The 21,641-nt window shown below is 31.8% G+C and overlaps 2 protein-coding genes across 2 annotated transcripts; both read left to right on the top strand.

Annotated features, from left to right (window-relative positions):
* The first annotated feature begins 430 nt into the window (after positions 1 to 430).
* Positions 431 to 6,820, top strand: LOC136981666 (trypsin-like protease). The gene is made up of 7 exons (XM_067278007.1): positions 431 to 456; positions 757 to 830; positions 911 to 969; positions 1,050 to 1,138; positions 2,922 to 3,031; positions 6,435 to 6,574; positions 6,650 to 6,820. Exons 1-7 carry the CDS (start codon positions 431 to 433, stop codon positions 6,818 to 6,820), a joined length of 669 nt encoding a protein of 222 aa, XP_067134108.1.
* Positions 6,821 to 11,724: 4,904 nt separating this feature from the next.
* Positions 11,725 to 13,758, top strand: LOC136981633 (trypsin-4-like). The gene is made up of 5 exons (XM_067277963.1): positions 11,725 to 11,779; positions 11,853 to 11,968; positions 12,110 to 12,378; positions 13,326 to 13,465; positions 13,548 to 13,758. Exons 1-5 carry the CDS (start codon positions 11,735 to 11,737, stop codon positions 13,716 to 13,718), a joined length of 741 nt encoding a protein of 246 aa, XP_067134064.1. The 5' UTR covers positions 11,725 to 11,734; the 3' UTR covers positions 13,719 to 13,758.
* The last annotated feature ends 7,883 nt before the right edge of the window (positions 13,759 to 21,641 follow it).

Genomic DNA, 21,641 nt, shown 5'->3' with positions numbered 1-21,641 from the left:
TTTCTCTGATTGTTTTCGGACAGATTATAGAAGAAAACAGAGGTATCACTGTACTGTACATTGCTATCTTATTAAAGTTTATATATATATATATATATATATATATATATAAACATTTTATATTTTGTATTATTGCTATTACTCACTTGTATTACGTAAAAATTTCATATTTTTTTTGCAATCTCATCTGCAAAAGTATAAACATTATATTGCACTCTATTAAAACCGTTTAATATTAATATTTTACGTTTCAACAACTAGTTAACATTTCTTTGGCAACTGCAAAATGAAAGACTTTTTAAGGTATGATTTATTTCAATATTTTATGAATTAAGTTTGATTTTAATTATCTGATCCGACCAAGTAATTAACTAAATTCAATACAAAGTAAAACTGAAAAAAGATTTTTAAGTATAATGTGGGTAGTGATATGGAATTGACAGTGGAATGGATGAGGTAATTACGACAACATACCGTACTGGGGTGCACAGGATCGAATTTGGGCCACCCATCCCATAAATTTTCATGAATTGCAATGGGGCATGAATAATGAGGTATGGGGCTATTATATACCGATTGGCCCCATCTCTTATCACTCAGCCCCATTGTGACGGTGGTGTCAAATCGATTATAGATATGATAGGCCTTCGGGAGGGAGTTAAAACACGAAAAATAAACGTGATGTTGAATTTTATTAACTGTATTTTGTGTTGATGTGCTTGATTAAATATTTAAATTAGAACTTATAAATTACAGATTCGGTCTATTATACTTTCTTCCAGCTGTGGTATACGCCTTTTCATTCCCCCAGAAGAATGAAATCAAATCAGGTAGAAGAAAAGCTTTTGGAGTTTATTACTATTAAGCAAAAATTAATGTTTAACTGAAAGTTAAATTAAAATGCTTTTAGGAAAAGAACGTAGGATGATTGGAGGGTCAATTGCTGATGATGGAGAATTTCCTTTTATGGTATATTTATTCATTTCAATTCTTCTGTTAAAAATTAGATAAATAATTCTATATCTGTAAGGAAAATCATTATAATTTAGGTAGCTATATTCAGGACAAGAAAATTTTGCGGGGGTTTTACGTTAATAACAACACAAACAGTACTTGGAGCAGCACATGTTATAGATAGGTACGTTCACTCTAATTTTTATTTCAATTTTTCTTTTAGTAAAATTTTTTCGAAGAGTGATTTACAACGGAACATTGTTTATTAAATGCTAAAAAATTAAGAAAAAATTATTTTTAAAATATAAATTTATTAGTGTTATGAAATAGTAAAATTAGTAAATCGAACAGTATAATATGAAAACCTTTACAATAATCATTGATTAAATCTAAAGCCATATATCATTTAAAGACAGCACTATAAGGCCTACTCTGGGATCCAGGAATTACCGAGTGAATGAAGCCACGATACATAATAGTGGGTTCCGGGTTACAGTCCCACCAAAGGGCTAGTCACGTGAAGTTTTCAAGTTTTTTAATACATACCGTAAATAGAAGCAAGTTTCCCGTAAAAGTCTTCCAGTGAGGCACTCTTCCTTATCACCCATATGCTACAATATCTTATCCCATCTCTTCACTTCACTCCTAATGGGCGTCAGATTATCCTAACATCCATAATTTGTGTTAAACACTATTTGTCAGACTGTTTTCGTCCCTAACAAAAAAAAAAAAAAAAACAATGTGCCGTAAAGAAACACATTTAACTCTCGTTCCTCAACGAAGAAATTTGAGTTCCGTTCCACACTAAAAATATCTCGAAAAAATAATAAGGCATTTAGATTATGGATATTCGTGGCATTCGTTTAATGCTCTTCTGATATATATAGCAGAACACCGCAACTGATATACATGAGTGTATTAATTGTACTTTTTACTATAAGGATTTGTATTTCAACAAATATTGAAAACTATAATGAAACCATTCACTTCCTTCACTAGCGACTTTCCTGAAGTCCTAAATAAATAAGTTCTCGATGCACCAGCGCTAAAAAGGCACAGAGGTGGAAAAAACCAAATTTTTGAGAACCACGTTGGGAACTTGAGAGAGTATCAGAATATTCTGCGCAATCCGAGCTGTCGGCAACATTTTTCAGTTAAAAAATTAAGAAAAATCACAAAAACAAAATCAAAAACTGCTCTCCATTAGGATTCATATGCAGTGAGCTACACTACCGAATTCATCTGGAAAGCACAGTTAATTAGAAAACGAAAATATCAGGAAAATTTGAAACCATTCCTTTGTGAGACGAAACCTGTTGGATGTTCTGTGGTTTTATAAATAAGTGGACCGCTCAAAGCTCACAATTATCAATAATATAAGCTTAATAATTTCCCACCTTTGTATATTAAAACTTTGAAAGTCACAATATTCATTTATTTCTGCTAATAAGCTATATATATAAAGGTGGATGTTATTCTGCTTGTTCGATACGCACGCCTAGGCCGTTCGACCATTTGCTACGTAACTCAGCAGTTTCCTATAATTTGAGGACATTTCTCACCTCAAATAATCGATGAATTGTTTTATACTCCACCAATGAAATTGTACCATTTTGTACTATCTGAGTATCGCGATAAACGTGACAATGGTAGGCTGAAATAACCAAACTCATTATATAGTTTTCATTTTAATATTTGTTATAACATATTAATAGAATAATTAGAAGAACGATATAATCTAATATTCTTAATGTTTGAACTTATTCTTTTACCCTGGAAACATCGAGTTTACCTGCTAGTTATATATATAATTTATTTTCCATTAGATACAAAGTTGAAGGTTTATATGGAAGAGTCGGTAAAGTTAACAAATATGAAGGGAAAAAAGTATACTTTAGCAGAAAAATTTTACATCCACGCTACGCTCGGAAAACATTTCTTAATGATATCGCTCTTTTAATTCTTAGTAATGCTGTTGAACATTCATCTAATGTTCAACCAATAGCTTTACTTAGAGACAACAAAGTAGTTTCTTCTGGTGATGCCATGCTTATCGGTTGGGGGAGAATCGGAACAAGTAAGTTCATTTTTATTTTTATTTATAAAGAGTTAAAGTCTATAAATAATGTTTAAAAAATAAAAGATTCTTTGCAAAATATTTAAATATACAACATTTTATTTTCCTGGCTTTGTTATAATATACAACGGAAGGAAAAAAATGGCAATCGGTCGAAAAATTCAACTCCTAAGATTTTTACAGTTTTGACTCAGGTGACCTTAAAACGTCAAAAAATGCAAAAAATTGACGTTTTTTTTATGTATGGGTGGATGTTAGTGTTTTATGTGTCTGTATGCAAGTGAATGGCACGATTTTGTTCACCCTCTTTAAAGCTTATTAACTCTTGTGCCTTTCCTCCAAAATTTCAGAAATTTTTGATAGAAAGCAATTTCTATTAGGAGAATTGATGCTACTAACTTTTGCTGATTAAAGGTCAACTGGATGAAGAGATAATAATCGTGTGTGGTATATCTGGAGTAGGGTCGGATTTAATGACGATTTTGCTTCGTTATAAGCATTTGAAATTTTTTATAAGAGTGCATTCCTACCCTCAAAATTAAGCATTTTGCCATTTTATAGTAATTATAAAATGGCAAAATGCTTTAATATTAAAAATCATAACAGATGGTGCCACACACACAGTTTTAAGTGTTGCCGGGAAAGTTAAGCAACTCATTGCTGACATTTTTCATAAATAATTTAGAATGAAAGTATGTCTTGATTGATGCTTAATATAAACCTGAAATAAGGAAAAACAATTTTTGTCTTACCTGTATTTTAGGTATGAACCCATTTATTACGTGTGCTTTTAATCTTTACTTATCACATATAATACATTATTTACTTTATTTTTATATACTTGAATTATATGATTAGTGATCCGTTACCATAATAGTAAGCAAAAATACTTTTACTTTCCTGCCTGTTATATATGTATAACAGGGGGAGAGTATGGCGATATGCCAGAAAAATGTCACTAGAATTTCTATATTTTGGGACTGAGGGAACCTTGAAACATTGACAAATTTTAAAACATTGGTGATTTTTATTATGTTTTTGGATCTTAATGGATATTTGCGGCCGATCGAATGGCCAAGCGGTCAAGGTAGCAACCTACTGTTCTGTGAAAACCAAAATCGAATCAAGACAGGTCATAATAATCTCGAGGAGTTTTTGGGAATAATCCATTCGGATATGTCGGATCCCATTCCTCACCACACAGCTGTCTCCATTGTGGCCCTGGCCGAACCCGTAAGGGGCTGTTGAAAAAAGGCCTTAGTGCCTACAGCAGGGGTCCCCAACCTTTTTGTACCTAAGAGCACATTTTAGAATACCGGTCGGACGGCGGGCACCATTTATTTTTTCAAGGTGAATTTAGAATTGGACATAGTTAATAATACATACACATGATATACAAAAAACATTTAATTCCAAAAATGTAATTTAACATACAAAAATATTAACAATAATTTTTATAAAACAAGTAATTACTAAACAATGCATGCAAAATCTACAAAGTATAAAAATTCTTTATAAAAGATATAAATCTCAAAGTCAATGTGATTTTTGGCATTTCATTTCATTGGCCATTGCTTTGTAATTAGAAGAGTGTGGTGTTATTCCTGCTCGTAAGCAATCATCAATGTGTTCATCTGTACGTCGTGATCTGTACTTTGATTTTATAATGTTCATTGTCGAAAACAATGATTCACACAAGTATGTGGAACCGAAAAACGATTTTATTTTATATGTTGCTTTTTTCAAGAATGTTTCTTTCAACTATATTCCAGAAATTCTCATCTGATAAAATGAATTTTAGGATAATGTCGTTCTCAAGATCCAAAATTTTTATTTCTACCACTCCAGCCTACTCCCTCTGGAGGGACCCGGGATCAAATCCGATCGGGTCGAAAAATCCCCAGGAATTTTTCTGGATGGTCCAAGCGGATATGTCAGGCTCTGTTCCTCATCACCTGTCCGCCCAATTGTATGGTGGCCGAATACATAATGGGCTTGCTTAAAAAGGCCTTAGTACCTACAGGGGGGGGAAGTTTAAAAAAGGAAAAGTTAAAATTGCTTAAAATATCTTTTAAAACAGAAAAACTTAAAACCAAATTGATGAAGGGGCATGATATATGCAAAATGCACATATTAGTTTAATAAAGAAATGTCAGTCAACTTTCAAATTAAATAACTGTGGTTTGAGAAGTTCTTTGGAATAGGAAAATTATTATTATTTTTGTTCTACTTTTATTATTTAAGGATTAACATGTCTAGATTATAATAATAAGTATTAAAATTTTGTCACAAAAAAGAATATTTAAAAAAATTACTTTTACAGACACTTTCAATTTTTACTTAAAAATAGATATATTCATTAAGGAGACAAACAAAAATGTATTTAAAAAAAAAGCATAATTTGAAAAACATAATAAAACAAATATTTGTTTTATGTGGGTCTGTAATTAATCAAAAACGACAAAACACCATTTTAAAGTGATTTTTATTCAAGTAATATATTTATAAATAATATGTAGCCAAAAGTGTAGCCATGTCAAATTTATGTAACCCAAAAAGTAGCCAATGCGCCAAATGATATTTTTTACGCGAAACTAAAAAAAGGGTAGCCAAATTTGGGGCAAAGTGGCCAAATATGGCAACGCTGGATGACCTCCAGACAAATGTCTGCATTGTCACAGCAACAATAGAAACGGTCCGATTCATTTCATTTTAGGTATGGAAAATTTGGTTGGCGAAAATTTCGCGCGAGGGGAAAAAGAGATCGGTCGCATTTCGCTTTGTGCTTTTATCTGTGTTGGATGCCATTTCTACTTTTGTGTGGTTAATCATTAAAAATGAAAAAACTTTTACATAGCATTTTATTGAAAACTGAAATATTTTTATTTTTATTGTGGTCGCACAGCGGCGGGCACACACAAAACGATCGGCGGGCGCTATGGTGCCCGCGGGCATAGGGTTGGGGACCCCTGGCCTACAGGGTGGAAGAAGTTTAAAAAATGTATGCTTGAGCATGTGAGTTGCAGGATTTTCTTCACTTAATTTAACGCTTAATAACTCCTGTTCCTTTTGTGAAAAATTTCTGAAATTTTGCAATGAGATTTTCATATTAGGGGATTAATGCTATTAAAGTTTAGTAGATAAACGTGAAAGGGTGGCGAGATTCAGGAAGTCGCTTGTTATATGTTAAGTGGAGTCGAATTTAATAATGTTTTACTCGTTATTAGCATTTCCAATTTTTCGTAAAACTCATTCCTCTGCCATTTTATATAAACTAATAATAGAAAAAATGTTTTATAAAATCTCATAACAGATGACACCACACCCAATCTAACTGTTGTTGGGAAAGTGACGCAACTTGTTGCTAGATTTAATTTTTATTTTGTTTTTGTGTGTATTTTAGGTCAAGACGACGTGAGTGAATGCCTTCACTCAGCAGAAGTAAGGATAGTGGACCCAGAAGATGAAAGTTTAGATGCGTACGATATTAGAATAACCGGTAAAGAAATTATAACAATAACACCTGGAGTGATTTCAATGAAGGTATAACGGTTAGGTTTTTCGTCAGGTGACGTTATAATTAATCTACTAATTATAAAAATGTGCATTTGTTTGTAGGGTGATTCTGGTTCACCACTGATAATCAAAGATGATTCAGGAAGAGACATTGTAATTGGGCTCCTGAGTAGAGGTGGCAATGATGTTAACGAACCTGATATATACATGTCAACTTGTGCTTATTCTACTTTCATAAGAAGAAACACCGTTGGTAACCTCACATATTTCTGATGTAAATTTTCTAGTCTAAAAGCTAAATCCCTACCGCAAATACATTTTAACAGAGCAGTAGAGAAGAACAAATACCACTAAAAATATGTAATTTTTGTACTGTCCCATATGTCTTTTTGATGAATAATATTTAATTTGCGTGAAGAATCAAATTTATCTCAAAGAATTTCATGAAAAAATACTTTTTTTAAATATTTTCGCACAGAATTTGGGTTTGGAGATGCGACATATCATGTTATTAATATATACGTAGAGTAAACCAATTTAGTTCTGGCAGTTTTCAGTATCAAAACATAAAAATGACCAGAAAACTCTAATATTGAGAGTTTAGAAACTTTTGAAAAACATCTTAAAGCAAATACATTAATTTTCTGTTAAAGAGAAACTTGAAGTAAAATCATTTACACAACGAAACATTTTGAGATATGACCCTCACCACGTTATTATCTCCAGATCCCACGGTCCGATTTTCATGAAAATTTCTTCTAACACTTCTCCGTAATATGCAAACCGCATTGAAAAATTTCAAAAATTTTCGGCAAAAGGAACAAGAGTTATTAAGCTTTAAAGTGCGCGAGAAATAATTTCTCCACACACAAGTTTCGAAAAATTTATAATTTTTGGGAGTAATTTTTTCACCAATCACAATACTTATACACTATTAATGACTTGAAACCGTGTCGTACTTAATGTTGTAAATTATGAAACACAATATAGTGCTTTGACGATCACTTGGCTTTCTTTCACCTTTATTTTAGCTGATACGCGCGTAAATCTCGCGTTTCGGGCTTAATACGCCCCTCTTCAGTCAACTAAAAATGTTAAGTCAATAATATTTTACAGCCTATACTTAAAAGGATATTTATAATTGCTTAAAAAAGATGTACATCAATTAACCAACATACTTTAATATCACGGGTTCGGCAACCTGAACAAGGGTTTGCATACATTCAACATGCACGCAACTAACATGCATATTCTGGCATGTCTGTTTCGACAAATGTATACTATTAATTATGTTATCAACTGTTATATATTTCTACATATTCTCTAATTATATTGTTAACTATTACATTATTCAGCATATTCGCCATTAACATACCTTAATCAGTTTATGTTTTTTTTTTTACACACAGCCAAATCACGATAAGGAGGAATTTACGATATGCGAGACATCTTGTTTTGTTTAAAATTTCAATTTCAACTAAATTTCAATTTTAAATTGAGTTACAATTATACGTTTGTATAAAAATATTCTCGCGTGATAACATACCTGTTATAAACTTGTATTCTTTATGTTCACAATAATTTAAGAGGCCGCAGGACCAAAAGATTTGTGGTACACTAATTAATTGTTTTGGCACAAATTCCACTTGTATTGTTGTTGTTGTTAGTATATAGCGGGTGATCCGCGAAAAATGTTTTCTTCCTATGGGAAACTGGACCAATTCAGGTGATACAAACGTGAAGAAAACCGGAAAATTCCACGCGGCCAGACCGTTGATAAGGTTCTAATCCACGACCAAATAACCACCAGTGTTCAGTGATTTTATGCACTCCGAAATTTAATTGTAATCTAAACACTGGAAATATTTCAGAATAATGAATTGTTTATGAAATAATTCGTCAATTGGTCAAGTTATTTTGACATAAATTATTTTATGTTAAAGCAGAGATCAGCTGTAGAAAGCGTAAGGGAAAACAAATAACCCATTAGTGTAGAAGCTGACTGCAATTGTTAATTAATCCTGAATAAAAGATATGAAGAGACGGAACAAAACCGGTTAAGTGCCATTTAATTCGACTGGCAGTGAAGCTCATTGAACGTGGTGTAACTAACAATTTGTATGTTACTTTGAATTTCTCAATGTCTAGTGTAATCTAATAACTCGATGTTATGATTTATTTTTAATTTCAGGATTTATAAGGTAGGGTCTTAAGTAATTATCAATATTGTAGTTTTTTAATTCATATCAATTGTATTAACTAAATAAAAAACAATGTCGTTTAAAAATACCAATGTTTTTTATTTTTACAATATTTATTACAAAAGTTAAATTTTGTAAAGTTGCATGTTTTCATTCAAAACAATATACGTTGATAATTATCCTAGACACACCTCACTTCAAATTTACACAATTAAAATAAATTTTAATGTAGAACTTCTATTATCACAACATCGAGTTATTCCTGCATTTTCTTGCCTAAAATTATAAATAATGTACATGCTGCACACGGTAAAATTAAACATTTTAACTTACTCTATCCTATATTACCTCAAAGTTTTCAATCTATAAATATTTAAATAATATTAAACGCCTTATTTACACTAAACATACAAAGCGCTATAAACATGTTTTCGTTTATATAATAATAATACTATTATATATTGTCATCTGTATTCTTGAAATTGTAAACAACACCCATGTACACCGCGCAGAACAAGGTGATATTGACGAACAGTTAAAATCTCTAAGTATAATTATTGTAAATTATCTTTTCGAAACATGGAGTTTATCCTAAGGTAACATTTTTTTTAGTTTCTTATAGTTTTTATATATACAAATTATTTTCAGGATATTATGGAAAATTATTAACAGGTGTAATTATTTCTTAGATACATTGTTATGGGTTTTAGGTTAGAAAAAAATATATGTACGCTTCTAGATCATAATTTTAACTTTCTTGATCTGAAAATGTCTATGGAAAAAACAATTTCTACTTTCTTCCAAGTAAACACGAAAGGAATAAGGTTGTTTAATTTTGCTACATATCTTTATAAAACAAACCTATCTCTTAAACAAAGGTTCAAAAAGTGAGTAGGTATTAAACCGGTATTCACTGGAAGATTGGGTAATTTACATAGCTATGCCGGCCAAAATATACAATTTCTTTTGTTCTTTTGTTCTTTTAACCTGAAGCAGACCTGGAGTGAGGCCGAAAACGCTTGTTTTGTGGAGAGTAAAAAAAAAACCTATCTCTCTTTGTTTCTTCCTACCTATTTGTTTTAAAATTGTTTCATTTGAAATACTTATCAATCCAGAACCTTGACGTAAAGGATTTTTAAAGAAAGTCAGCAAAAGAAATACGTTGAACAAACTACAATGCCTTCACATTTCATCATGTTTCATCACCAGGAACAAGCACTCTTCCATGAGCAAAGGCATAGCCTTTAATAAAAAGTCGTCTCCTCAATGGAAGACTGTTCCTGGTAATGGAACACGACAAAAAGTAAAAACGTATCTTTTACTGTGTAAACATCGTCAACCATTTTTATTTGGAAAAATTAACACACAAATCCTGATGAAAATAAACGCAGTACGCTATAACTTCGATTTATGACTGTCCTATTCTTGATGTTTCTCGTAAATTGCATGTTATTACTGCATTAACCCATCCATCCCACATACTCCTACTCATTACAAGAAAAGTACACTAAGTGTCAGTGTCACGAAGGGCATTCGGGTGAATCCTCATCACTGAAGTAATAACGCTGGGTGAGGCGACTGTCTCTTAGGCAAAATCATACGAGGCTTCTTCTCGTTTGTTCTTGGCAGGCTCGATATCACAATTCTATTACTTGATCTCGTGCAACTTATTGGTAGTCTGATTATTCCAAGAACGTTGCCATAAATTTTATAGTTTGGCCTTTATGATGGTTTTTAAATCAAAGTGTGATATTGCACAACCGAATGAGGTGGCTGACTTTACTCATCTTGTTTCTCCTTATGCCTACGTGTCTCGAAACCAAAGAAAATCTTCCACTTCCTTTATCAAATTGTCCGCAACTACCCTAGTATTTTTGTCACTTTCCAAATCCGACACTAACACAAATCAATCCGTATCACTCATAATGCTATAACTTTAAAAAAACAACAATTACTGTCAACAAACAAAACAGAGAAGTCAACGTGTTCTAAGCGAAATGGCTCAAAATTCGTGATAACAGATACGATCTACGTCGAACATCTAAGCCAAAAACTTATTTTATGTAATAGGCATTTGACTGAGTTGATTTTACCTTTATGCTTACTTTAGTCTCGCGTAACTAAAATTACATTGGTTTATCCCCATAATAGTGTCTCGTGTCAGAGAAGAAGTTTGAAGTTTGGATTATTTCTGGTGTTCTTAAAATACTCGTCATTAAGTTTTCAATAACTAAGCATTTACAAAATTTCACATCAGTTACCATCATAAAACTTATGTAATAAATTTGACGTAATAATTGTGTAATTACGTAAACGTACTAATGCCAACAGCAAATATTTAGAAAACCTAATATAAACACTTTGCACAACTGCATAAATTACGCCAAAAATAAATAATTTAAACAACAATATCGCTAAAAATAAAAATATTACAATTTACTTTAACTGTAAAGTGATATTTAATCTGAATCAGGGGTTTTTACAGATGATTTTCAAATATTTTTTTACGATCATATTTTTAAAACATTTTTGAAAGTCACTCTGATACAGGAAATACTTCTAAAATACAATTTAAATTATTAAATATTTACTTGAAATTATACTTTCAGAAAAACATTAGAGTATATAAGAATAATTATAGTGTAATTCAAGATTATCATTCGTATCCTTCGTGCTTTTTGTCAGTTGGTGTCAACAGTAACATGAATACTCATCTCAAGTAAGACTTGTAGAAACATATTTATATATTCATTAAGTGAATTGAAATTACTTTAGGCCTACTTACATATATTTATTGTCAGTCATTTTTTGTAGAGTTTTAAATCAAGCTTTGAGGGTCTTCGATGTATTGCTTACAATGCTCTGTTGCAGTGCAAATGCAGAGAAAAATGAAAATAAACGGCGTGAGTTAACAATATTATTTTTTGTTTAGAAATGTTTAGTAATTTTGACGATTTCGTGGCATCTGTAGGAAATTGTACGAAGGATGATCGGTGGTAAGGATGTTGAAATTAAGGATTATCCATTTATGGTGAACTAAATATTATTTGTTTTATTTTATAACTTAGTTATAATAATCAAAATAAATATTATTTTGTGTCTAGATTGCCCTGTTTTTAAAAGTAAGTGATACAGATGATGAAGATGAAGATTCTTTTCTTGCATGTTACTCATTGATAACAACTAAAACTGCATTGGGTGCTGCTCACCCAATAGCTAAGTATGCATTTTCTAATTAATTACGATGAATAAAAATGCTTTAAAATTTGTATAATATTTATAAAAGTAAAAATGTAATAATTTATGCTATATATATTTAAATCAAGTTTTAATATATTCATATCTTATCTGTATATCATAGCAAGGAACCCGATGAAATATATGGGACGATTGGTAACAAAGATAAATTCCTTGGACAGAAAGTGTATTTCAAAGAATTGATTCCACATCCGTACTATAAAGGCGCGCTATTCCTTTATGACATAGCACTTTTAATACTAGACAGCGCCGTTTCTTTATCGAGTGGTTCTCTTCCTCCATATGTACTACAAACAATTGCTTTACCACGTACCGATAAAGAATACTATTCAGGAATGGGAACGATGGTTGGATGGGGAATCATTGGAACAGGTTAGTATATATTGAATTTTGAGAAATATTTATAACAATTTTAAATGATATTACTACTTTTCCTTGTTTTAAATGTCATGGAAAACATTATGAAGAAGTATACAAATGTCTTGTTAAATAAAGTTTCAGGTAAAGAATATGAAATTTTGGTGTATGATTTATACACCGAAACTGTCACGAATAGGCAGAAAATATAACAAAATATTTTCTCAAATAAAATCACTGTTTACTTTCATATTTTCGATAATATTACACCCAATTTTAATTGTTAAAATGTATTTTATATTTAGAAAACATTTATTTTTATAATGATTTTCCATTATATTATACAGTGTAATATTAAGTTTAGATTTATATTCCATAATAGAATCGAAATAATTTTTCAATCATCCGTTGAATAATAATTTAGATTCTCTGTACGAGAAATTAATTTATATAATATATTTTACGAGTCACTTCAGTCATTAATTTCTGAATAGTGAAAATTAAAGTGTGTTTTTATCAGGAATGTTGTTATTATAACGTTATAAATATTTCAATCTTCTAGGCGAAGTATTATTGTACGATGAAACAAAATTTGGCATAGTAACTTATACTAGTTATTATGCCAAATGCATAAGGTGTATTGATCCTTACACCTTGGTAGTTATAAGTAAAGAGGTGCAGAAAGAGAAAGGTTGTGTGTCATATCTCTTGTAGGATCAGACTTATTGACAATTTTGCTCGTTATTGGCATATACAATTTTAAACAAATCACCTTTACTGTAAAAATTAAGCTTTTTGCTTTTTTATAGTAATTAATAATATAAAAGTTATTTTTAAATATTGATAAAGTATAAAAGTGTACATTATTTTAAAATTACTGTATTTTTGAAATTGGATGATATTAAATAATATATAAAAATAACAATAACTGCAAGCTAATTGTAAATTTCATGTCTATGAAGACCGGAAGGACACAACACGTTTCCTAAAAGCGGCCTCAGTTAGTATAGTGAACGCTAGCGACACTATTTATAAAGATAATCCGTTGTACGTATGCAGATCAGTAGTCCTCACTCAGCAAGCTGATATTTCCATGATGCCAGTAAGTACAAACCTATGTAACGTATACACTATAATCATATAGACGAACGTTAAAACAAGAAATTTTTAAAATATTATTCTAGGGTGATTCTGGTGGTCCCCTTGTATATGAGAAAGATGATGGAAAACGGGTCCAAATTGGTGTGTTAAGTACAGGTCAGATGATACCGGATGGGGTTAACGTTTATGTTTCTACAAGTTTCTTTCTTGATTTTATAAAAGAAAATTGCGAAGGAGATATGATATTTGCGTAATTGTAAATAACTTCATAATTACTTTTGAATTGTATTTGAGAACTTCCTAAATTCTTTCGTTTTTGTTTTTCAGGAAAAATAGCTTTCAATGGTCACGAAATTTAAAAACTGATGATAATGAAAGAATTGAAGAAGATATTCTGTTAAACAACCCAAGTATACAGCAGTAACAATCAGGAGTTGCATCAGTTTTACTTGCATGATTAAACTGAAGGCATAAAATCTTTTTTTATAGACGGGTGTCGAAAAAGCAATAATAAAATAAAAATAAAATGTACAAAATTTTGTAATTGTAGAATTTTAAACGGTATATTGCTGGAATTTCAGGTGAGAATGTTTGCATTCCTTCACATGTCATGAGTTGAAGATAGGTGAAGAAGAACCCAAATATGTTTTTTAAATATTTTCAGGTACTACGAAATGTAAAAATTTTGGTAAATGAATGAATTGTCAATTATTCATTCAAGATTTGTAGCTTGTCGTAAAAAAATAGCAATCAAAATTTTTATCCGATTTTAAAATACTATATGTCGTTCTGGGTGGGTGTCCAATTGCGTACATAAGTGAAGCAATTCATTGCCTCAGCCCAAAAGTTTTTTGGCAGTTCTGCTTCTATCAGTAGCGCAGTAGTGTCCTCGACAAGAGTTCTATTGGATTTTTCTGCCACAGACGTTTTGAACAGGGAAAGAGTAATTAGTCAGTTGGTTAATACCATTGTATTTTAAAAATGTCCTTAGGTTTTCGTTAAGGAATTCTCCGCCGTCACCAGATCTGATTTGTTTGACCTTTCTCGAAGTTGTTTTTGACTTTTTTTTTTTATAAAATCTGTGATTGCTTCCGCTGTTTCAGATTTATTTCTTAAAAATTTGGCAAAAGTTTTCTTGAGTAGTCGTCTACAATGATGAGTACATACTTTGCTCCTCCCATTGATTCGTCTCTAAAGGGTTCGACTAAGTCAAAATGTAGGAGATCGAAAGGATTTTTTTGATTGTTTTATGATCACTAGTTTACAGGGATTTCTGGTGAACGTCGCCTTTATGCAGGCATCGCATACAGGTGTGTTGGATTGTGGTACGTGTGAGAATTTGTGTACTAACTCGTTCTTGGCTAAAATGTTCATGTACTGTACTTTCCATTAATATGGCAGATTCGCTTATGCCAGGTTTCCCAGTCATTATGGAGGAATTTTCTACTGTATTCATGGCTGGGCTTCTTGAGTCTTAGGCTGTATAGGTCTCTTTACTTTTTGCTCGACATGATGACATTATCTCTTTCATGAACTATTTTACAATTTATTTTATTTATAGGTGTCGAAGATTAGTTTGATTCCCGTTTTTGCCAGTTTAATTACAAAAATTAGGTTGTTGCTCAGATCTGGTGTATATAGTACGTCTTCGAGGAGTAATCTATTAGAGTCGTCGTCTCTTATTTCTGCGACTCCTATGCCTTCTGAGTGAATGACATTATTATTGGCCATAGTAATTGATTTTCAAACTTCTCTCATGTTCTCTAACCATTGGCGATTTGAAGTCATGTGACTGGTCGCCCCACTGTCTATCATGTATCTGGCTCATCGTTTGTGTTTAGTCATTACTCTGTGTCGGTTTTTACCCTCATTAGTTGGTTTTTCTCTTTCTGTTGGCTACCGTCTTCTCTAGGTGAGTTTTCCCGAGCTATTTTAGTAGTTTTGAAATTTGAACTTCGGTTATCGAAATCGAAGTTGTTGTCCCGTTTGTCTCTATTCCTTGCTTTGTTAATCGGTTTCAACCAGCATTCAATTGCCTAGTGATTTGGTTTATGGCAGATGTAGCATAGCATTTCTCTTGTTCGAAATTTTCTTTGTGCATTGTCTTTTGGGTTTTGTAATTCGGTGGGTGATATGCTTTGTAGGCTGCAAGATTTTCCCTCTGTTCGAGCCCATTTTTTTCTTCATATCTTTCGAAAGTTTTTCTCACATTGAAGATCTTGGTGTCTTTTAGGTTGTCGAATTGCCTCGCTATTAAGTTGCACTTTCGCGGTAAATTTTTCAATAGTATAATGAAGAATTCTTTTTCTACTATCTTAGCATTCTCTAGGAGTTTTCCTACTCTTACTTAATAGATAATCTTGGTTTGTTTTTTCAAGGTTCATTACTAATCTTGTCACATTGTTTCTGACCTCTATTGCTTTGTCTTCTTAAATCCCCTTCATATTTTTCTTTTATGTGGGTCCAACTTTGTTTTGTAGTTCTACACGTTAAGATAAATGCCACTTGTTTGTTGTCCATTCCACATGTTAACTCTCCTCCGTTCGCAATCATGATACTTGTACTCCTGGGCACACTGGGAGCAACTTTGTCCATCTGTGCAATTTCTGGCCAGATGGCCGAATCTACAACATCTGTAACTCCTGATGATTGGCAAGAACTAATCAATTTTACCATCCATCCAGATATATTTTTTACTTCTTGAGTGTATTTCTAATTTGTGGTGCCACAGGCAAAACGATGTGTCGACATCCTCTTGTACTCTCTCTTTATTAAATTTTAATTTCACGTTACACGAGTTTAAGAAGGTTTCTTTATTTATTGTAGCACAACATTTATTCTGTTTCTGTATAGTTTCGGTTATTTGTTTATCTTCGATACTTTGTAGCACGTTTAGTAATATCACACGAGGCTTCTTGCTCTCTGCGGTCTTACAGGTTACTTTTGTGTTTATTTCAGAGCGGGTTGAAATAGCTTTCGTTAGTTTTTTTGCTTTTTTGTTTACTACCAACCCTGACGAACAGATTGTTGTTTCCAACTCTTCTGTCATTCTTAATGTTTAGTTTCAACTTATGTGGCTCATTTCCTTCATGATTGTTGCTGTCATGTTATCCATGTCTGTCAGTTGTCTCTCATCGTCTTCCTTTGGATAGATAGTAACCGCATAATTGCCACCCAGTCCTTCTTGATTAATTTTATGTATGGATTTCGTGATCACCTTTGTTGTCAAACTTGGCTTCGTCCCTGTCAATACTACCTCTTCGTAGGTTCTAGTTTGCATTAGTAAACTATCTTACCTAGTACTGTTATGCTCATTTCTCAATTTTTTTGATGATTCCTATTGTCTGATTTAGAAATCCGAATAGCCCTGTAACACTGTCTCTAATTTCTTCTCTTTTGTGTTTCTTCATTGTTGTGTACGAGGTTACAGGGCACAAGTGTATAACTCTGCTCATTCTGCGTCCGGCTTCTCTCAGAATTGTGTCTTCCAATTGTTATATCAACAGTGTTGGTTGTTCCATTCCGATCGATGATGAGTGTACTAACCCTATTCCAAACCAACGTAATAAGTGTAACACTTATGTATATGTGTGACCTAGCCCAAAAGATAAAAAAGTGTTTGGATAAGAGCCCAGTTGGAGACGTTGCACTGTTAAGCCGTAGCTCCACCGTGCAGAGGGAAAGAATAGCAATACAAAAGACTAACCTAGTGGAGCAGCTAAAGCTGGTCCTCCTTCTGATACTGCAAGACTCAAAGAAAATTTAATTGATACAACTATAAATAAAAAATATCACCAGCGCATTGGCCGTCAGTAGGCAACGTTAATCTAACGAAAAAGCAAGCGTTAAGAAGATTACAAACTAATTTAGCTAATTAATTCGCCGTTTAAAGTAGCCATTAACCCCCGTTACAGTACGTAAGGAGAGATCGAAAATGAACAGCGCATAAAAGTGCTGTAACCAAAACGGAAAAGCGAAAAGCACGCTTTATGACAAAGACACGCTTTACAACCGGAAGCCAGTAATACAACGCTTAAACGAAAAACGGAATTGAGGTACAAAAAGTAACTAGAAATTCTAAAATAATTAAAAGAAGACTCCAAACTAAAAAGTTAACGACATAAAAGCTAGAAAGCGAATCAAAAGCTAACAAGTTACTTAATAATAACATAACAATGACTTCTTCCAGAGAACGTTACAACCGTTATAGTTATAACGGCAGTTAGATTCAAACACTATTAACTAAAACTAAAAATAACAACAAAATAAACTAAAAAGAAAGAAATTAATTGATGACTATTCGACATTAAAGAAAACATTAAAATAACAAAAAAGGAAACAAAAACGTTGTAAAAAAATAACTTTTACCAACTAATAGTGTGCCGAAAAGCGGCATTTAGACGGCCGTAAAAAACGATCGGCGAATCCTACAGCCACAAAAATTAGTGAACATTTATAACAGCTGATCAGTAATCAATCCTACATAATCGCCGTAAAGAAAAAATATTAAAAAACCCTCGAGTTATATTGATCGAAATATGAGTCACGAAAACACACTTAAACACGTCTTGCTTCTTCAACGTCTGGACGCCCTCAGCCAACTAAAAACGATTTAAAGAACTTGGAATGCTCACGATTCGAAATCGTGAAAAAACTACATTATTAAAAGTAGCTTTAAAATCGTGATTCATTTTACTTTCCCTACTGTTAATTACATATAACGAAAGAAATTTTGGGAATCTTGCAAAAAATTCACACAGTCAAATTTGACACATCCTACGTTCTCAGACCTCCTGAATCTTATAACTAAAAAACCAAACAACAAAAAAATTCCGTGGATGTGTATATGTGTACGTTTGCATCTATTTTGCTTAATAGAGAGTTTGCGGCGCAAGTACAAACGTTACTTCTAAACGGCAAACAGAAGTCCACGTCTTACGTTTTAACTCTAAGAAAAAATCGTTGCGGCGCACGTTCACATCATGTGACTCCGTGAACGTCGAGCATTGACTCACGGAAAATTTGTTGAAAAAAATGGCGGATACATTTAACATCGAGGGTTACCAGCAAAGGTAAATAAAGAAATTAAACTGTTTAAAAGTATTTATAAAATGTTTAATAACACTAAATAATTATTTTTATTTAGCGTGGTTTCTACTACCGTACGATCGGACGATAAGACTACCTCATACTTTTGTCGATAGAAGTAGTGGCTTCGAAAGCATCTCGGAAAATTAATTTTAGAAAATTTACAAACGTGTTACGCTGTTGATAGTAGAAGACGCCGTAGAAGAACAAACCTACATAAGATAAGCTATTATGAAGACAAATATATGTAAATTCTATAGGCCCTTCACATCACTTGCTAAAAAATTGAATAATAAATAATTTCTGGATTAAAATCGTGTGTTTCTTTACAATATTATTCGAAAATGCTTAAATAATCATTTTAATAAAAAATGTAATAATTTTAACAACAAATACAAAAAAATGAAGCAGTTTAAACCGATCTTCTGCTCGACATGCTAGACGTAGCGAACGCCATTATCGACCGTCTAGAATTGCCAGATGGCGGCGCTCGGCCGTCCGCCGTTCACGTTTCGGGCTGAAAACGACGGCCACAACAACTCTAATGTTAATAACGAATAAAATCTTTATTTACATTTTCTTTTTCAATAAAACTCACTCCTTACTTTGAAAATTAAGCTTTTTGCCATCTAATAGTAATTAAAACTATCAGATATTGTTATAAAACTTTTTTATAACAGATGGCGCCAAACACAATTATATTATTTTTTCTAAAAAACACTGATAACAGCAGGGAGAGTGACGTAACTCTCGTTGCTAGTTTTTTAATCGAACATAACATAAGATTAAAAAATAATATATTACAATTAAAAACAAAAATTTTGATGCTGTAGTTTGCGTGTAGTTTTGAATTCTTAACTATTAATAGTATACAGCTGCATTTAGTATGGACAGCCCATACTTTACAAGATCTGTCATGTCCTACCATAGTTATAAAAAATAAAGAAAATGCCCGGCATTTTATACAGGTCGCTCAGTTAGTAGTTAAATCATAAGCTCACTAAATTTAAATCTGGCAAAAAATGATAAATTTTTGACAATTATTATTGTATTTGTTTGGCTAGGTGGCAACATTGTATAAGCAAATATTGAGGCTCTGTTGCTTAGAGAACGCGCACGTTCATTACAACGGCTTTTTTAATTAGCTAACTCGATAATACTTGTAGTATAAATGGTAAAATAGTTTTCTTATATTTAAAATTACATTTTGTGCCTCAAAGAAAAGTATAAATTGGAACTTTATATTATATGCCTACATTTACTAGATTAAAAAATATGAATAAATTCCTTTTATTTTGCCCGTCTCTGTGCGAGAACTTTGTAAGCAAAATTATAGACAGATTAGCATTAAATTATTATAATAACGCTAGTAATAATAGAAACGTAATTTTAGGCAATAAAAAAATCATCCACTCTGTAATGCTATTAAAAACATGTATTTGTTTTTACAAATCACTTATGTTCAATTTATTTATGAAAAAATAATTTCATAACTAAAATTAGATTTAATACACTGACAAAAGGTGAACATTTAGAATACAAAAGAAAAAGAATTCCATTCATAAAGTATACTGGACAATACAGAAATTACGGAATTTTTGATAAAAATAAGATTTTATTACAAAGGCTAAAAAGTAATTACAGTTGGAGTTTACATATTCAGCATAATGAATTTTAAAATTAAAAACTCCCACCGCTGAAAACATGACACATCAGAACTTAAAGGCTGTTGCTGGCTATAAAATTACGATAAACACTAGCTTATGTATACTGTATATATCAGTATATGTATATAAGCTAATGTTATTCATTATTAAATAAATAACTCTAGCTTATTAAATCATTGCAACCTTTGCAACCGTTAATTACCCATTAAACAAATACAATTAACTTATTGATTAGAAAAATGTACAGTACATCATCACCTTCGAAGAAGGTAACCGTTTTACCTTCATTGAAGTCTCTCCAGGTGTTACTGTATTATTTCTTGACTAGTTATTTTATAACAAAGGTAAGTTATCCAACCACCTTTGGCATCAACTAACTTTACTCTGTCCAGTGGAAATAAGCAGTTTTGTCTTTTCACCTGAATTACACTTTGAGAATCTAAAAGTGTGAGAGTAAAGCTCTAAACCCTTTTTTCAACGCGGATCCGGTGAATACCGCTCAAGTGTCAGGGGATGGCTTTATGAAGTTAGAATTTAGTAGAAGGGCATTTCTATTAGCGAGGGGAGAGGTGAGATGAGTCTGACGATTGGATGACCGTTTCTCCGAGTAAAGAAAGTGGACAGGTAAACAAAATATAACAATTTAATAGCTAAAGCAAAAAGTAAATTGAAACGCACTAAGTCTATATACAAAAACGATCATCATTTCTAATCGACATTACATCTAAGATACAAACTATTTTATATTTACCGTATTTACTCACGTATAAGACTACCTGGCATATAAGACGACACGTGACTTTAGAAAACGAAATAAAGACAATTAAATTGATTAATATAATTCGAATTTTATTTCGTTTACTCACAAATAAAATATTATCAAATGCACGTATTAAGGTAAACAACCATGTTTGCCTTAATACGCGATGAATGAAAAAAAAAAAAAAAAAACATTATAATAGGCATGACCGAAGAAAAGTTACTTTTAATGATGTGTTAATATTCGTTGAAATAGCAATTTAACTAATATGAAATAACCACATTTATAATCATTAGTAATAAATCTGTATTTAATTAATGGTTTTATAAATAACGAAAAATCATTTTATGCGAACAAATAAGGTGCAAAGCAACAACATGCAAAGTACTAACAAACATTTTTGTGTTTAAAATAAAAGATTTCTGAAATAATTATCGAAATAATAAATGCACAACACAGTAAAAACCACACATTAATGAAACGAAAGAAAAAAATCTCAGAAGTAAACATTTGCAAATTTTTTCCATACGTTAAAAGAATTTAGTCAAAAATATTTAATAGGAAAAGCTGTAAAAAATAAACGAATTATACTGCCACCGCGATTCACGAGTATAATTTATTTCATTGTTGAAACGTATCGAAAATAAAATTTCTTTAATAGA

The sequence above is a fragment of the Centruroides vittatus genome, unplaced genomic scaffold (assembly GCF_030686945.1).
Source record: "Centruroides vittatus isolate TY-2023 unplaced genomic scaffold, ASM3068694v2 contig_786, whole genome shotgun sequence".
NCBI classification, from domain to species: domain Eukaryota; kingdom Metazoa; phylum Arthropoda; class Arachnida; order Scorpiones; family Buthidae; genus Centruroides; species Centruroides vittatus.
The sequence above is the reverse complement of the archived record's forward strand: the minus strand, read 5'-3'. Positions and strand labels throughout refer to the sequence as shown.

Coding starts and splice junctions, on each gene's coding strand:
- LOC136981666 (XM_067278007.1), top strand. CDS start 431: ATGGAATTGACAGTGGAATGGATGAG. Junction 457..756: donor TTGACAGTGGAATGGATGAG/GTAATTACGACA, acceptor TATAAATTACAG/ATTCGGTCTATTATACTTTC. Junction 831..910: donor GAAGAATGAAATCAAATCAG/GTAGAAGAAAAG, acceptor AAATGCTTTTAG/GAAAAGAACGTAGGATGATT.
- LOC136981633 (XM_067277963.1), top strand. CDS start 11,735: ATGATCGGTGGTAAGGATGTTGAAATTAAGGATTATCCATTTATG. Junction 11,780..11,852: donor TTAAGGATTATCCATTTATG/GTGAACTAAATA, acceptor TTTTGTGTCTAG/ATTGCCCTGTTTTTAAAAGT. Junction 13,466..13,547: donor CTGATATTTCCATGATGCCA/GTAAGTACAAAC, acceptor ATATTATTCTAG/GGTGATTCTGGTGGTCCCCT.